Source organism: Poromitra crassiceps (genome assembly GCF_964638095.1).
Source record: "Poromitra crassiceps genome assembly, chromosome: 22".
Lineage (NCBI taxonomy): Eukaryota > Metazoa > Chordata > Actinopteri > Beryciformes > Melamphaidae > Poromitra > Poromitra crassiceps.
In genome coordinates this window covers 14,335,028-14,352,270 of record NC_139647.1, presented here as the reverse complement: position 1 = coordinate 14,352,270, position 17,243 = coordinate 14,335,028, and the positions used below count along the sequence as shown (strand labels likewise).

Sequence of the window (17,243 nt, the reverse complement as noted above, 5' to 3'; positions counted from 1 at the left end):
CATAACCCACTGTTCATGGATTTCAGCAAGCAGATGCATGTGTGCGTGTTCAGGGGTGGAGGAATGGTAGGCTCAGGCTATGTTCTATTTAACGTGGATGAGCAGTGTGCACTGCCTTTTAAATAGCCTTGCTAATAATGATTTGTATCCGTCCTAGCACTCTACCAAGGAGGCGGCAGAACTTGCCACCCCCCTGAAGCCCTCCGTACAGAGGGATGATGTTCAAACCAATGAGCTGGTGATCCTCATAGCTTGTCACTGATACCATGAACAGCACTGGTGCACCATCAGAGCTGGTGGATGTGCCCAGACAGCAGAACCTGAGCGGGGGGTCACACGCACCCCTAGGCTGGGCCGTGATCCACACGGCCACCTTGACCTCCTGCTCTCTCCTCCTCGTCCTCATCTTCTGCCTGGGCTCCTACGGCAACCTGCTGGTCTTCCTGTCCTTCTTTGACCCCGCCTTCCGCAAGTTCCGCACCAACTTCGACTTCATGATCCTCAACCTGTCCTTCTGCGACCTGTTCGTCTGCTGCGTGAGCGCGCCCGTGTTTGCGCTGGTGCTCTTCCTGGAGGCCGGGGGAGGCGGCGGAGTCTCCAGGAGCTTCTGCTCCGCCTTCCACCTGAGCAGCTCGGGCTTCGTCCTCATGTCCCTGGAGACGGTGGCCGTCATCGCCCTGCACCGCCTGCGCATGGTCCTGGGGCAGCGGCCCAACCGCAGCGCCTCGCTCCCCTGCACCCTGGCGCTCACTGCCCTGCTGTGGACATCCAGCTTCAGCCTGGCCGCCCTCCTCACAGTGCGGGCGTACCCGCGGAGAGACGGACCGTGCCTGCCTCACTTCGGCCTTGCAGGCGGGCGGCCCGGGGTGCTGCTGTACGTCTACCTGGCCGACTTTGCCTTCTGCGTGGCCGTGGTGTCGGTGTCCTACCTGACCATCGCCCAGACGCTGAGGAAGAACGCCCAGGTGAGCAGAGGTGGGAAGCACCGAAAAACAATGCTGGTTTATTTTGCACGTGATCTTGCCCTTTTTTTTGCTGAAGGAAGGCTTTGACCCTGCGTGACCTGGCGTGATACCCTCCAAGTTTCCCTCGCATATACCAACAATAGGTTCCTAAATGGCATTTCGAGAGATGATTTTGAAGTTGTGGACCAGTGATGTCATTTGTGCATGAATGACATCACTGGCATCAACTTTAACTCAAATCAACTCTCAATAACTGTCAAACTAAATGAACGAATGCAAAACTGTTTACAGTTTTCCGATGTGTGTGAGGTCATGGCGCAAAATAAATCAGCATTGTTTTTGGTGACGTTCTCCTTTAGGTCACGATACGATAGTATTGTGATGTGCTAGTATTGCGATTTATTACCTCCCCCCCCCCCCCACTGAAAATTATGTCCCCAAAAGAAAACTTTGTCAACATCAGTTTTATCTAAGCTAGTTTCCAGTCTGTTCATCTCACTTCAATCATTTTTATTGCAGCAAAATTGTCAAGGAGACAGACAAACAAACACTGTCATAAAAACCTGTCATAAATGTTGCACACACCTGACAATTTATATAATAAAATATTGCGATACTTGGCATTCATGTAATGTGATATATTCCCACACAAAATATTGCGATGCTATTGTATCAATTTCCCCCCCACACCTACAGGTGAGGAAGTGTCCCGCCATCTCCGTAGACGCCTCGCGACCCCCGCTCCCTCCCCCTCTCATGGCAGTCCAGGGCCCGCCTCTCTACCGCGACCAGGCTTACAACAACCCGCAGCAGCACATGCAGACGCATTCCTACGCCAACAGGGGGAGCCAGCCCCCGGTGCCCGGAGCTGCCCGAGGAGCCACCTGCTGCCAGCGGGTCTCTACGCTTAACCTGTCCACGCCCAAGGACTCCAAGGCGGTGCTGACGTGCGTGGTGATCGTGCTCTCCGTGCTGCTGTGCTGCCTGCCGATGGGCGTGTCGCTGGCCCAAGATGTCCTGTGTCCGGAGAGCAGCTTTGCACACTACCAGTTTGAGCTGTGCGGCTTCGTGCTCATCTTCCTCAAGTCGGGCATCAACCCGTTTGTGTACTCGCGCAACAGCGCGGGCCTCCGCCGCCGCGTGCTGTGCTGCCTCCAGTGGGTGGCGCTGGGGTTTCTCTGTTGCACGCAAAAGACCCGCCTGCACGCCATGGGCAAGGGCAGCCTGGAAGTCAACCGCAATAAGTCCTCCCATCACGAGACCAACTCGGCCTATGTGCTGTCGCCCAAGCCCCACAGGAGGCTGGTGGACCAGGCGTGTGGGCCCAGTCACTCCAGGGATTGTGCCGGCAGCCCCAGGGCCACAGGCGGACGCAAAGCTCGCCCCCCCAGTACCTCCACGCCCATCAACACCCGCATCGAGCCCTACTACAGTATCTATAACAGCAGTCCCTCCGCAGAGCCCAGCTCCCCCAACAGCCTGCAGCAGCCTGTCGGCTCGCAGACGTTTGGCTTTGCGAAGTCCTACATAGCCATGCACTACCACACTCACCAGGACACACTGCACGACTTTGACAGCACCTCTGTGCACCAGATTCCCATACCCTCAGTCTAGTCGGTGAGCTGCAAAACAGAAACAAGATTTGGATTCCCCTTGTCATGGCTTTAAATCTCACTGATTCACAAGAGTAACACAACAACAGCCCATTTTCTGTATATGGATTCAGTATTTAAAACTTTTGTTCTCTTCTGCAGTGGACATACATGTAAAGTTCAGTTGTGTGGAAACAGTGAATTAAGAAGCTATACTCTAGGCTTCGCCGTGGAAAATAAGTAACTACAGCCTTGTTTAGAAGCAAGAGATTTGTAATGGAAATGTCTGTCCCAGTGTTATTTGGTGTTAATGAACTGACTATTTTTTACAGACATTTTCATGTTGTACACCAGTGGTACTCAACCATGTGCCACCCTGAGCCAAGACTCTCCGGGTTTTCAATCCAACCAAATGATTATAAACTACTGTAGTAGTTTGAGTGAAAACCTGGACCTGCCAACACATGGCTTTCGATGGCATACGGTAGGGGCATTCACAACTACTGCATTTTGGTAGTTGACTACTCCCAAAAAGTAGTCGCTTACTCGAATAGTCACGGGAGATACATCTTTTCTTTTCACCCAATAGAAATGATCAATTCTCATCAAAAGGTCCCAGAAACAGCCAGTAATGAGCCGCTAAACCCCGGCAACTTGTCTGAGCTGGAGATACCGCCTGTTTGTCTCTAAGGCCATGTTCACATTACAGGTAAATCTGATTTGCTGATAAAGTCATTAATCATCATTATCTTGATTGGTTTCCCAAATCTGATTTGGGAGTGTGTCCGCACTGCCACAAATCTGATTTTCTAGTTGGATCTGTATGTTCAGACCTAAAAAGCCTATCTGCATGGGTTGCTATGGTAACAACGTGGGCGTCAGTAAATACGTACGTGGTTTTCCTGCCAGAAGCATTTGATGACGAGTTACGCGTGACGTTCAAATCAGATTTGGGTGATCAGCGCGTCCACACTGAAGTCACAGCAGGTCGAAAGCAGATTGGAAACTACCTCCATATGTGGTTTGGGACTCGTGACACAAATCAGACTTGGAGCGTCCAGACTCATAAAACCAATCTGGATAAAGTCATTAATAGGTCACTAAAGTTCACAAATCAGATTTGGCCTCCTAGTCTGAATATGGCCTAAGTACCCCAAATCCTGTTTATTTAACTTGGCCTAATGTAGAAAATGATTGTTCAAACAAATCTATGTTCAATTTATCTATTTGTTCTTAAAACCACAGATTAATGATTAGTCGACTATGATGCACATTGTCAACTAGTGGTTTTGATAGTCAACTAGTCTGTGACACCCCTATGTGGCACTTTAAATTCTTTCTCTTCAGAAGAAAATTGTATTTATGAACCTCATACATTTTCTAACTTAATAAATGTTTGGCAAGTGCAGTGGATCTGAGCGTTACCTGTTTTGTTGACATTCCTGCCAGCAGTGTCGGGGGTGGGAATCACCAGATGCCCCATGATACGATATTATCACGATACTTAAGTCACAATACGATAGTATTGTGCTAGTATTGCGATATATTGAGTATTGCGATATTGCAATATATTGTGATTTATTACTTTTTTTCAACTGCAAATTATGTCCTTAAAGGAAAAAACCTGGTCAACATCTGTTTTATCTAATGAGATAAAGCTTTTAGTCTGTTCATCTCACTTCGATCATTTTTACAGCAGAAAAATGGGATTGTCAAGCAGACAGACTGACCAACACTGTCATAAAAACTAGGGGTCGACCGGTATGGGGTTTTCAATGGCCGATGTTGATATTTAGAGAGCAGGGTGGCCGATATATAATGCAGAATTTAAAAAAAAACTTTTTTGCATTCAATAAAATACGATTTAGACTAATGAATGAGAGTATTTCGGTAAACATTATTTATTATATATTTCGGGGGGGGGGGGGGGGGCATTTGGGGTGATATTCAAACTGAATTGGTCTGGAGGTATTTTTCTGGAGTTGGAATTGATCTGGAGAAAAGGTCTGGATCCAGGCTGGTGTAAATAGGTATTTTTGGAACTCTGAAGAACAGTCCCCACTGACTTCAGTTGTTTTGGATAAGGCTGCTATAGTATGAGGAGTTGTGCTGGCCACCCCCTGTGTTATATGGACAAACTTGACTTTCAACTGGCATGAGGGGGAGGAGATCATGACAACATGTTCCTTTTTGGGTGAACTAGTCTTGTAAAGTTACAGCTCACTTTTGGAATAAAAAATGGTTGATATGAATAAGAATACAAATAGTTTAATAACAACTGCAGTTGCTACTGTTGTAAGTTCTGTGCAAATGTTGCCATGAATTAATTACCATGTCATTTTGTATTTGTGATCAGTTTTGGGTAAATGAACAAAAATCTGAATGTCTTTATATGTAAAGAACAAAACACAGCAACAGCACCCTTCGGTGGCCCTCAATTGATGCTGCTATTCAAAAGTCTGCATAAAAACATCCTTTTAGCAGCCAGAGGCTCGCCAAATACATTCTCTCCAACAAGGAAATATGACTTCACATATACCTAGCATGAGTGGACAATTGATGAGAGAGAAAAATTATATATATAATATATATATATATATATATACATACTGTATATATAGTGGTAATATATAGCTGAACACGGTTTCATGTTTTAATTTTATTCTTTGCAGCCAATTTATTCCTTTTTGTCCATGGTACAATAGTGATCAGAGTCCCAGTGTGCATCCTTAGAAACACCACAGACTACCTCTTATAGAGACCCACAGACAATCATCCATTTATGACATTTCAAACACTCGCCTTTCTGCAGCACGAGCTAGTTCATCTTAAGTTACTCACTCACTCATCCTGTAAAAGAACACAACAGTACACTCAGTTCTGCACAACACATTTTCAAACTCGCTTTGTTGCATTATGGTATATCTACAAGTGCAAAGTGCCACAGTCAAGCAGCTGATCATTTCAAATTACCCACTTACTGTACTGCAGTCAAGCAGCTGATCATTTTAAATTACCTACATACTGTACTGCAGTCAAGCAGCTGATCATTTTAAATTACCTACATACTGTACTGCAGTCAACCAGCTGATCATTTTAAATTACCTACTTACTGTACTGCAGTCAAGCAGCTGATCATTTCAAATTACCCACTTACTGTACTGCAGTCAAGCAGCTGATCATTTCAAATTACCTACATAATGTACTGCAGTCAACCAGCTGATCATTTCAAATTACCTACATACTGTACTGCAGTCAAGCAGCTGATCATTTTAAATTACCTACATACTGTACTGCAGTCAAGCAGCTGATCATTTCAAATTACCTACATACTGTACTGCAGTCAAGCAGCTGATCATTTCAAATTACCCACTTACTGTACTGCAGTCAAGCAGCTGATCATTTCAAATTACCTACATACTGTACTGCAGTCAACCAGCTGATCATTTCAAATTACCTACATACTGTACTGCAGTCAAGCAGCTGATCATTTCAAATTACCTACATACTGTACTGCAGTCAAGCAGCTGATCATTTTAAATTACCTACATACTGTACTGCAGTCAAGCAGCTGATCATTTTAAATTACCTACATACTGTACTGCAGTCAAGCAGCTGATCATTTTAAATTACCTACATACTGTACTGCAGTCAACCAGCTGATCATTTTAAATTACCTACATACTGTACTGCAGTCAAGCAGCTGATCATTTTAAATTACCTACATACTGTACTGCAGTCAACCAGCTGATCATTTCAAATTACCTACATACTGTACTGCAGTCAAGCAGCTGATCATTTCAAATTACCTACATACTGTACTGCAGTCAACCAGCTGACAATTTTAAATTACCTACATACTGTACTGCAGTCAGACAGCTGATCATTTCAAATTACCCACATACCAAGACTTAAAATGACAATGAAAAACACCATGGACATTGATTCCTCTGATGATACACACAAGTTGAAGCATAGAGATGAAGTTCAGGCAGGAAGTCCACTGCCTTCTGGAGTGAGGTGTCTGCCTCGTTGCCTCCGCCAAAGGGAGTTGTGTTTTTTGGTCCTGTTTGTTTGTACTGGGCTGATTTTAATGAAACTTGGTGGGAGGGGGTAGCATGGGCCCAGGAAGAACCCGTTACATTTTGGGGCGGATCCAATCCGATTCGGGTCAAGGGAGGGGCGGGGCTAGGGAAAAGGGGCCGTAGCTAGGGATAGCAAGGTCGTCGAGAGTCAGGGTTCGAGGGGTGGGTAGGGGGCAGTGGCTGGGGGGGATGTGGGTAGGTCAGGGTCAGGCTTCTGATCCGTCTCACAAAATGTGCACATCATAGCAGACTGGAGTATTGGCCTTGGTGGAGGCCTGCACTCTCTGAGTGCACTTCTAGTTTATTTTTGTTTTCTAAGAGTCTGAATAAGTCTGTCTGCTGGAGTGCAGCATGCGCCTGGCACAGATGGGCTGTGGTCCTGGGTTACATTGAGGGCCGACCTGTACCTCCCTCAACCTCCAGTCTAGGCCTCAGCGTAGTGTGGTGGGCGCCTCTCTTCTCCCTCCAGTCAGTCTTGTTTCTACATCATGTCCTGTCTCTTCAAGTACACTCCTCTACGTCTGTCCTCCAGGTCCTTCATGTCCTCTTGCTGTCGTGGCATCTTTGTCCATTTAGTTGGAGATTGACAGAAGTCCATGCTCATCAGCAGTGTCCAGAATCCTGCATATGACTGGAGACTCAACCTGATCAACAACAACAAATAATACCTTTGTGTCAGTGCTTCCCAAACTGGGGTACATGGAGGTACTACAGGGAGTAGGCTACTTGAGAGAAAGGGGAAATCTAAAGATTTAAGAATGAATCATGAACATAAATTAAATGTTAAAATAAATATCTCATCAGGCACTAATTACAACTCCTTCACTCCATTTCTTATTTTGTACTCTCAGTCTTCAAAAGGTGGGTTATCCTTGCATATGTATGCTATAGTTTTATCTTGCAGTTTTCTAAGCAAAATGTAGTCAGGTAAAGCAGGGATACAAACTAGTCACCTTTAGGTGACAGTCCCCTTTTTCACTGAAACATTTCTGAGTGTTTTTTTCTATGAAAGTAGACTAGGCTCTGTTCTGTCTTTTGGGATATTCAGTCCTTACATAGTCCTAGAAGAAAATATTCCCTGGGTCTTGGAAGATTATTGAAAATGATCAGAAAGCCTGGAGGTGGCTGGCAAATCTTCCTTTGAAACAGTGGCAGGGAATGAGTTAACTGGGACAGCAGTCAATTTCGCTAAGTGTGGCTGCATATGTTTTGTATTTTAAAAATGAAGTTGGGTTTCTAACCGACATCCGTATTCTATTTTAATTCAGTTGTCAGCATTCAGCAGCACTGAGCACGACTGTATGTGAGGTTCAGCGTGACCCTCATACGATACGCTGTCACGACGTGTGTGGGTCACTTCCTGACTCACTTCGTCAGACGTCAGAGGTGAACTTACCCCCAGGATGTACTGACAGGTCTGTGGCTCCAGCATATAGACGGTCACAGCGTGGGGAGACTCAGACTCTTTGCATCTGACAGAGAGAAGATGGGGTCAGGCTATTTCCTGACTCATGCGTCAGCCCGGGAATGTGCAGTTTCCACAATGATCCTAAAATGATCACTCGTATCACAGCGTTCAAAGTTTACAATGGGGCCAGTTGTATTGAAGTGAATGGCGATGGGCATGTAAGTCCTGCTATAACCATCATATCTGTGTCGTTTCATATTGGATTGAAAAATGCCAGATTAAAGGAAACGCATTATGTGATGTTGACTGATGCCCTGTTCGGTCATGTATCATGATGTATACTAGTTAGCTAATCTCGCTCAATTTTGGACCAAACAGGGGCTTGAGTTGAGCTATATGCAGCTGCTGGACAGAGCCATGATCTGTTTGGAGACCATTAAAAAGGAAAACAAATGCACACATTTACATAAAAACCCCATCAATCAACATCACATAATGTCTTTTCTTGAATCTGGTGGATGCATTTTTCAATCAAAGGTGAAACGACACAGATATGATGCTTTATAGTGGGACTTATCCTGCCTGTCCCATTCACTTCAATAGAACTGGCCCCAATGCAAGATTTCAACGTCGTGACATGAGTGATGTCTTATCCTTCTTATTAAGGCTCCTTGACTCACTTGAGCTTGACGATGACCTGTCTGGGCTTCCCGGTCAGATCACACACGTCCCCGTGGCCGTAGAGGTGCGAAACCAACCTGTGGCGGGAAACAAGAAACGACGAGGAATCATAGAAACCAGCTTTATGTGTTCTACCCATGTTGTGTTTGTTTATTTTTTTATTATAAGGATCCCCGTTAGCTGACGCCTAGATGACAGCTAGTCTTCCTGGGGTCCAAGACAACAACACACATGACACATGTCTGTCACATGACACTTGTCTGTCACATGACACTTGTCTGTCACGTGACATGACAGACAAGTTCACAGAAGTATGAATGGCATACTTGACTTTCTGCACGCCGTCATCTTTGAGCTGGTAGGAGCGAGCAACGTTCTTCTTGGCCCAATCAAGATGCTCCTCGGCACTCCAGCTGCCCACCACCACAATGTTCTTGCCTTGCTCTTTATCCTGGGAGGGAAAGGAACATTTTGACCGGTGGTACATTTCAATCCAGTACTTTTATCAGGGTTCCCATGCTCACTTTGGACATCAAATTCAATGAGTTTTGAGTGACTTCCAAGGTCTGTTTTGGTGAAATTCAAGGACTCTAAATGGGCATGTTTTGGGATAAGCCGTGACGTGGGTCAGAATTAGACATTCATAAAGACCTCGTGGTGAAATCCTTCATTTTAAACCTGTAAATCTCATTACAGGCTTTTCCTCAGTATGGGAAGAGCTGAGGCATACTGAGGAATTTCAAGAAAATAGTCAAGGCCATCCATTAAATTTCAAACTTTCAAGGATTTCCAAGGCCTCTGGGAATCCTGATTTAAATTATATATCCAGTTAAAAATACCATTATGCTATTTGAAATCCTCAGTCACATTTTGTGTGTGTGTGTGTGTGTGTGTGTGTGTGTGTGTGTGTGTGTGTGTGTGTGTGTGTGCGTGCGTGTGCATATGCTAACAGCTTCAGGCAATTGTAGTAGATTTGAGAATACTCCACATTACCACACTACCAAGATAGGACTTACCTCATGGTACTGATGCACATGCTTCCCATAACAGAATTCATATTTCCACCAGCCCACGCCCTGAAACACACACACACACACACACACACACACACACACACACACACATCATCATCATTAGATTCCAGTCTACAGTTCAGTCAACATACAGAGATGCTCATAAGTCATTTTTGGCCAAGTCCAAGTCAAGTCTCTTATGGATGAGCGTTCTATCATCTGCTGCATGCCATCCAGTCTGCTTAGAACACTGCATAGCTAAAACTAAGGGATTCAAAGCATGTAGGCTACTGTATTACCATATGATTCCCGAGCGCGGCACTGCTGCCGCTCCCCGCTCCCCCAGGGGATGGGTCAAATGTGGAGAACAAATTTCGCACACTCAGGTGTGTGACAATCAGTGGGACTTTACCTTTAATTTACTTTGTTATCCTCACTTCTTTATTAGCAAACAGTATCAGCATTGATTACTTGACATTATTATTAGTAGTACCCTTAACGATAATGCACCAACAAATACAAACAAAAAATAAAGATTGCTCATGAGTCCCAAATCTCAAGTCCAAATCTCAAGTCTTTTGAGGACGAGTCTCAAATCACTGTGTGTGCAGCCTCGAGTCTAAGTCTCCCTCTCTGGCCTCACCCCATGCAGACAGTAGGAGCCGCTGAGGAACTCGTTGATGAGCTGCTCGTCTGTGAGACGGGAGATGTGTGTGGAGCCCACAGTGACCTGGCTCTGCCCGCCCACAGCCAGGGGCCTGTGGGTGGAGGTGAAGGCCTCCTCTCTCACTGGAGACACCTCCTCCTGGAACAGGTCAAACAGGGACGAATGAGCTCGGTGTCATTTTCACACGCAGCTAGGGTTGCAGAATATTCAAAGTTGGAAACTTTCCATGGGAATTAACAGGAATATATGGGAATTAATTTACTCTAACTGTATTTACCTTGTCATATACAAGACCTAAATATAAACATTTTGTTTTTTGCCATACAAACATTTCTAATGCAAATAAATAAATAAAAAATTGAACAAAATCGTCCACTTCAAAACAAAATGTCTATATTTACTGTCTGTATATGGTAAATGCAGTTAGTATAAAATACATTTGTTTATTCCCGTTAACTCCCAAACTCCCATTATTATTATTTTTGGAGTGTGTGCGTGTGTGTGTGTGTGTGGGGGGGGGTATGAACAAAATAAGCATAATCTTCAACTATTGTCAGATTTCAATGTATGACACGTCATTTGAAAGGTCACAATCTGCACTGCACTTTCATAATCTGCAAAAGAAAAAGAAAGAAATGACATTACCCAAAACACCAGTCAGTCCCTGTTCACAAATTCCCGTGGAAAGATTCAAATTTTGAATATTCGCAACACACACAAAAATATTGTTTGTCAAAAATTGGCTAGTGGTGTCTGTCTGTGGCGGCAATGTGTGTCACGATTGTGATGTCATCAGCGATGATGTCATCAGTGATGTCACTTGAGCAATTGTGACATCATCAGTGATGTCACTTGAGCAATTGTGACGTCATCAGCAATGTCACTCGAGCAACTGTGATGTAGTATGTATGAGCCGATGGCACACAGTTGCACGATGGTGCCTAGGTGGGTGGGCGGTGTCTGTCAGTGACGATTTTGGGACTCCCCGGAGTCCATAACTGCAGCAATGACCCATCATCTTCAGAGTCTCCACCCTAGGAGTCAAAATTTCCAAAAATTCCCAAGCTTAACTTCCCATGGAAAAAAGAAAATAAAATACGGAAAGTTACCAGACATTTTCTGCCCCTTTGCAACCCCTACGCGCAGCACCCACTTCTCGCTCTCCCTGTGTTTTTTTTTACCCGCAGGTAAGGTGGCTCTCACCTCTCTGGGCTCGGGGACGGCACTGAAAGGAGGTTTGAGTTGATCCTCTTGATCTCGGTCCAGCTGGCCGAGGCGCTGGGGCCTCAGAGGGGAGCCTGACAGAGCCTGGCAGAAGATGGCGTTGACCGGGGAAGACTTGAACCTGGAACAACATACTGTAGTTAGACCCCGTCACTTTCAACAGTGTTTGGATACAGGAAGATTTTAAGCCAGAACCTCATCTGCTGGAACAAGTCACTATCACCGTGACAGAAATAGAGCCAGATGAAGGCTCCTATAGCCGCAACGCTTTGGTTTAAATAAAGAACTCCATATTCTACCACCATATATTTACTATGGTAAATTAACAGTTGTCCAAGTACATTTTAGTTGTATTCATCTTGTGTGCTGTGATGCTCAAAATTGACGTTCAGACCTGGCATTTCTCTTTGATATAATTAAGTTTGGTGGAGGGAAAAAAAGCTAACGCTGTTGAGCACTGAAAGCGAGTTAGTCAACTCCAATGCCCATAATTCACTGCGCCTCTGACAGAGCGCGTGAGTCGTGCCATCTGTGCAAACACAAACTGATTAGAGTGAAGTTTGAAAGTTAAACTACACAAGTTGCTGAAGAGGCAACCTGTTGTGTGCTGCACTTGTGTCACAAAAGTAGCGATAATCAGATGGGAGCATAATAGGTAATGTAGCAAAAAGCAAGTTAGGTAATACCACATTAACTGATATACGTGTGAGATAATAATAAGAAATAATAATATAATCTCCAAACGGTCAAAAGCCTGCTTGGCATCCAGTGAGAGGACAGCACAGGGTGAGGGCATGTCCTGAGACGAGTTAATCACATGAAGTAGTCTACGTATGTTGTCTGCCGCTTGACGGGTCTTAATGAAGCCAGTCTGATCATAATGTTTAAGTTTGGTCATATGTGTCTCCAGTCTCATGGCTAACACCTTAGCATATATCTTCATTTCAGCATTTAGAATTGATACGGGCCTATAGCTACTGCAAAGGGTGGGGTCTTTATTAGGTTTTAAATGAACAGTCAAGATAGCAAAGTTCGACATTTCACAAATGTTTGTTAACCACCGATCTGATTTGCGGCATTTAACCAAAATCCCCATGCAAAAATCCCATTGACTTTGAGACGAGGGAACCAGGAAGTGCATGACTTCTGGGTTGCCCTACAAAAATACGTCATCCCTGTGGCACTCTGGGGTTCAGTATCGTTCACCCAGGACACTTCGACGTGCGGACTAGAGGAGCCGGGGGAATCGAACCACCGACCTCTTTTATCCAAAGTGATTAGTGGACGACCCGCTCTACCTCCTGAGCCACATCACCCCCTACTAAAACTGACAAAATCAGAAGAGGCCTGATCCTGTCCCGCTAGACATCATATCCAACTCTAGATGTGGTACTTCTATTTTAGACTTCATAACCAACTCTAGATGTTGTACTTCTATTTAGACTTCATATCCAACTCTAGATGTTGTACTTCTATTTTAGACTTCATAACCAACTCTAGATGTTGTACTTCTATTTAGACTTCATAACCAACTCTAGATGTTGTACTTCTATTTAGACTTCATAACCAACTCTAGATGTTGTACCTGTATTTAGGGTGCGCACAGAGCAGTGGCGTCAGCACCACCACCTCGTATTCACAGGTGGTGACCTCGGCGATGGACAGGATCTCGTGCTTGGCCTCGGGGTGGCACACGTACAGCACGGAGGTGCCGCGCGGCTCGCCGTCTTTCAGCACGCACGGAGTCCCGTTGCCCATCTCCACAGAGAAGTAGGGAGTCAGCTGGCCTTCGATGTTCTTACTGGGCACCTGGACACAGATCAAAGCCGAGAAGGTGAAACAGGTGAACGACTAAACTGACAAACTTGGCTGCCCAGAGGTGCTTCGTCGTTACGCCTACCTCTTTCTCTGGTTCTGATTTCACATTATCTGCCTCGTCCCCTTTTTCTGCAAAGAAAGATCGCATTGCTTTAGTAAGGAAAGAAAACCCTTCAGTTCAGTTCAGTTGTTTAGCTCCCCTCATGTCTCAAAGGGCTTCACATAGCGCCATCACAGTCATATACATCCTATATCTACAGACAGCATATAGGTTACATCAGTGGTTCCCCAGCTTAGGGTCCCAACACAAAGTGGGGTCGCCTAGAATTTAAATAGGGTCGCCTGAAATTTCTTAAGAAAAAGAAAGAAAATACACCACACGCAATTTAATATTACCGAAGATGATTAAGGTCACTTGCGATTTTTGTTTTGTTTTGTTTTGAGTTTAAAGTGATAATCTCTAAGATTTCAGTTTTGTTCTCTTGGGTGGGTGGTAATTGCAGGTGAGAGCCAAACAGTGTAATAATGGTAAATGGCCTGCATTTATATAGCGTTATATAGCATTTATATAGCGCTTTTATCCAAAGCGCTTTACAGTCAGTAGGCACATTCACCCATTCATACACCGATGGCGGCAGGCTGCCACGCAGGGTGCTGGCACACCATCGGGAGCAATTTGGGGTTCAGTATCTTGCCCAAGGACACTTCGACATGCAGACTGGAGGAGGCGCAATTAGTGGACGACCCGCTCTACCTCCTGAGCTACAGCCGCCCCTAATAATGTCACATAATGTCACTATATATACTGCAAAGGCTTCAACCAAATGGACCTATAGCCTCAATCAACATTGTGAGTGACTCTTTTTTTTAGATGAAAATCTTTTAGATTATAACTTTAAATCAGGATTCTGAGAATAAAGTCAGAATTCTGAGATTAAAGTCAGAATTCAAAGTTACTGTCAGAATTTCGAGGAAAAACGTCAGAATTTTTAGATTAAAGTCAGAATTCTCAGATTAAATTCAGAATTCTGCGGGCAAAAAGAAGCATTATGTGACATCACTGACGATGTCACTGATGATATTATGGATGGTGTACCGGAATTTGAAATGTCTCGGGTCCCTAGATTTTTGTGACGTCAAAATAGGGTCACAAGCCAAAAAAGTTTGGGAACCCCTGGGTTATTATATACATTAGGATACTACACAAGCACAGCATGTCTTTAGACTGTGGGAGGAAACCCATACAAAACACGGGGAGAACATGCAAACTCCACACAGAAAGGACCGGAGTGGAGATTCAAACCCACGTTCTTCTTGCTATGAGGAGACAGTGCTAACCATTGAGCAGCCATTCGCTAAAAACTATGAATGAGCTGATAATTATACAAATACTATCAACCAAACACGCAATGCAATAAAGTTAACAAACAAACTCACCTGTCCCTGTAGATTGGCTTTTCTGCGCCATGTTTCCCAAGAAGTACTCCTGAACGCTGATTTTCTGTGGAAATATGAATTAAATTATTGCTTTCAATCAATATTGTAATAAATTGTAAGAACAAAGTTAACACTAAGGCTGTGAAAATCATATGATCCACTCACGCTGACCTGCCCAGTCTCCTTCTCTTCATGGTACTGTCTTATATGCTTCCCATGGCATACTTCATATGTCCAGTACGACTCAATCTGCAATGTTCACCACCCAGGAGAGTTAGGTATCACGGCGACTACAGTACAGAGTTTCAGATGAGTCTTCAATTCACCAATCACCATCAGAAAAATCATGTTGAGAAGATCTGGGATAGGCTCTACTAACTTAGCAGAAGGAAACAGAAGGTAAACAGAGGACTCACCCTGTAGGAGCAGCTGCTCTGTTCGAACAGTGGCTCCAGCAAGGCTCCTGGATCCGGCCCGTCATACAGCTTGTCCTCATCCTGACACACAAACACAAGAACACAACCAACACACCTCACTTGCAGTGAGTGCTATTTATCCATCTCGACCATTTTGTGTTAGTTGCCTGAGTTTTGGAGATATCGGCCGCAGAGACTTCGGCCTTCTGATAATTTACAGACCTTGTTGTGAACAGTTTCATGTTGGAACTATTTTATTTCGACCGAACTACACCCACCAACTACTGCAGGCTGAGAACCAGAGGTCTGAGAGCAGGTCACGTGGGGGCTGGATTTACCCAGGCTAGTCATCAGTGGGACAGAGAAACAGAGAGACAGACAGAGTCCTAGCTCCCATTTATATACTGATGATGATGATGATGATGATGATGATGATGATGGGAAGTCTAACTTGAAGAAGAAGAATATTGGCAAACACTGGCCCTGCCGCTTTGCTGGCCCGATCACTAATAACAATGACTTACTGAATTATCGGCCAGCCCTACTCACTAGTCACAATCCACATAGAAAGATAAGATATACCCTCTTGCTTGTTTCAATTGGTGGTAATGTTAACTTAACATTAGTTGATAAGTTTGCTGAGCTGAAAATGATTAAAGGATGTGGAGTCTCACCTCATCGCCAGCTGATACGGAAGGTAAGAGGCATTTGTATTTCTCCTTCTCTGTTGTTGTCATGATGACGAAGTCATCTTCGTTGTAAAATGCACCAGACACCGGCTGAAATACACAGTTGAAAAGTGACGTCACTTGCAGGAGAAAACATGGATAAGATGTAAAGCGAACTAACATACGGCTGCATAACGTTTAATAGTAGGAAACAAGTCACATGTCCTCGTAACATGTCCTCCAGCTCATAGGAAAATTATGTGAATGATAAGAGTGCAGCTAAAATGCAGGGCGTAGCTTACCAGCGTGACTTGGGCGCCTGGCCAGGTGATTTTGAAGGGGATCTCGTCGGTAAAGGAGGGGTACCCTGACCCTCCTCTGTTTGCCGAAACTCCGCTGCAGACCTCCAGCAGACCGCTGAGCAGCAGCACGAGCAGTCCGGCCATCGTCACCCCGTGCGCGGCTGTCGAGCTCCTAACGTTCCGCTGACCTGACCATGAGACTCGGTCCTAAACGGCCTGCGATATGACTAGTTTCTCTCACATTAGCTGGTTAATCTCAAACCGTGCTCTGACAGCATTAGAGTGACTCGGAGAGAATGTCAACAGACAGAATGTAGCACCGGAAGGGAATGATTTACTTGCCACGTCGTTTTCCGTCTGTACGTCGAGCTGTGCCGACAGCAGCGCCCTCTGCCTACGGCAGGAGACCATTACATGTTCATTTGACTTTCACAAAAATATAAACGCAGCGCTTGAGGAATACATTAATGAGTTTATGTTCGAAATATGCAGTGTTACAACTTTGTGCATTTTATTATAGGACGAATCCGCGTGACGTCACTGCCATCCAGAAATGCGGAACCCGCGACAGTTAACTAGTATGAGTTGTGCGGCGTGCCCACATCGCTAGTATTTCACTGCAGTCAAGCCAGCCCTCACCTCGGAAAGCACTGTCATTCTAGCCCCCACTTGTTTTGTGGTGCGTTTTGTGGTGCGTGGCATTACTGTAAAAGCGTGCGAGAACTGATTTCAAAATAAAAGCGCACTCCCAGAACAAATCTATACTAATTAAATGTTCTAATTTTTACATATTATAATTACAATTGCACGCTATGAGAGTTGATGTACAATTTCAAAGTAAAAGCCTACTATTTTTTTGTTTTCACTGTTTTCTGAACATTCAAATGGATAGTTAAAGGAAACTGCCTGTTATTACAAAATAATTATACTTCAGACTGATAGTACTCAACCCCAGGGTGTCATCCAG

The 17,243-nt window shown here is 44.7% G+C and overlaps 2 protein-coding genes across 5 annotated transcripts; one reads left to right on the top strand and one right to left on the bottom strand.

Moving 5' to 3' along the window:
- Positions 1-266: 266 nt before the first annotated feature.
- Positions 267-2,579, top strand: gpr75 (G protein-coupled receptor 75; the record flags this gene model as incomplete). Its single annotated transcript, XM_083658172.1, has 2 exons — positions 267-965; positions 1,662-2,579. The coding sequence occupies 2 exons, from the start codon at positions 267-269 to the stop codon at positions 2,577-2,579; spliced, it is 1,617 nt and encodes a 538-aa protein (XP_083514298.1).
- A 2,651-nt stretch (positions 2,580-5,230) lies between these two features.
- On the bottom strand, positions 5,231-16,528 carry erlec1 (endoplasmic reticulum lectin 1). 4 transcript variants are annotated; one of them, XR_014553667.1, is made up of 15 exons: positions 16,277-16,528; positions 15,981-16,085; positions 15,307-15,387; positions 15,056-15,139; positions 14,891-14,954; positions 13,536-13,582; positions 13,221-13,444; positions 11,615-11,756; positions 10,388-10,549; positions 9,748-9,807; positions 9,058-9,182; positions 8,731-8,808; positions 8,039-8,114; positions 5,971-7,286; positions 5,231-5,838 (listed from the first exon to the last, which is right to left on the bottom strand). XR_014553667.1 is itself a non-coding variant. In XM_083658441.1 (14 exons), exons 1-14 carry the CDS (start codon positions 16,418-16,420, stop codon positions 7,215-7,217), a joined length of 1,464 nt encoding a protein of 487 aa, XP_083514567.1. In that variant the 5' UTR covers positions 16,421-16,528; the 3' UTR covers positions 5,231-7,214. The 4 variants fall into 4 exon arrangements, 2 of the variants coding, with proteins under 2 accessions (XP_083514567.1, XP_083514568.1); XR_014553668.1 differs by having other exon boundaries at positions 5,231-6,234; positions 6,279-7,286; XM_083658441.1 differs by having other exon boundaries at positions 5,231-7,286.
- Between the last annotated feature and the right edge of the window lie 715 nt (positions 16,529-17,243).

What these genes read in the sequence shown, in the direction of transcription:
- erlec1 (XM_083658441.1), bottom strand. Translation starts at nt 16,420, where the DNA reads ATGGCCGGACTGCTCGTGCTGCTGCTCAGCGGTCTGCTGGAGGTCTGC. An exon ending in AGGAGACTGGGCAGGTCAGC is followed by an intron (nt 14,955 to 15,055) that starts GTGAGTGGATCA and finishes ATATTTCCACAG; the next exon opens with AAAATCAGCGTTCAGGAGTA. An exon ending in AATCAGAACCAGAGAAAGAG is followed by an intron (nt 13,445 to 13,535) that starts GTAGGCGTAACG and finishes ATCTGTGTCCAG; the next exon opens with GTGCCCAGTAAGAACATCGA.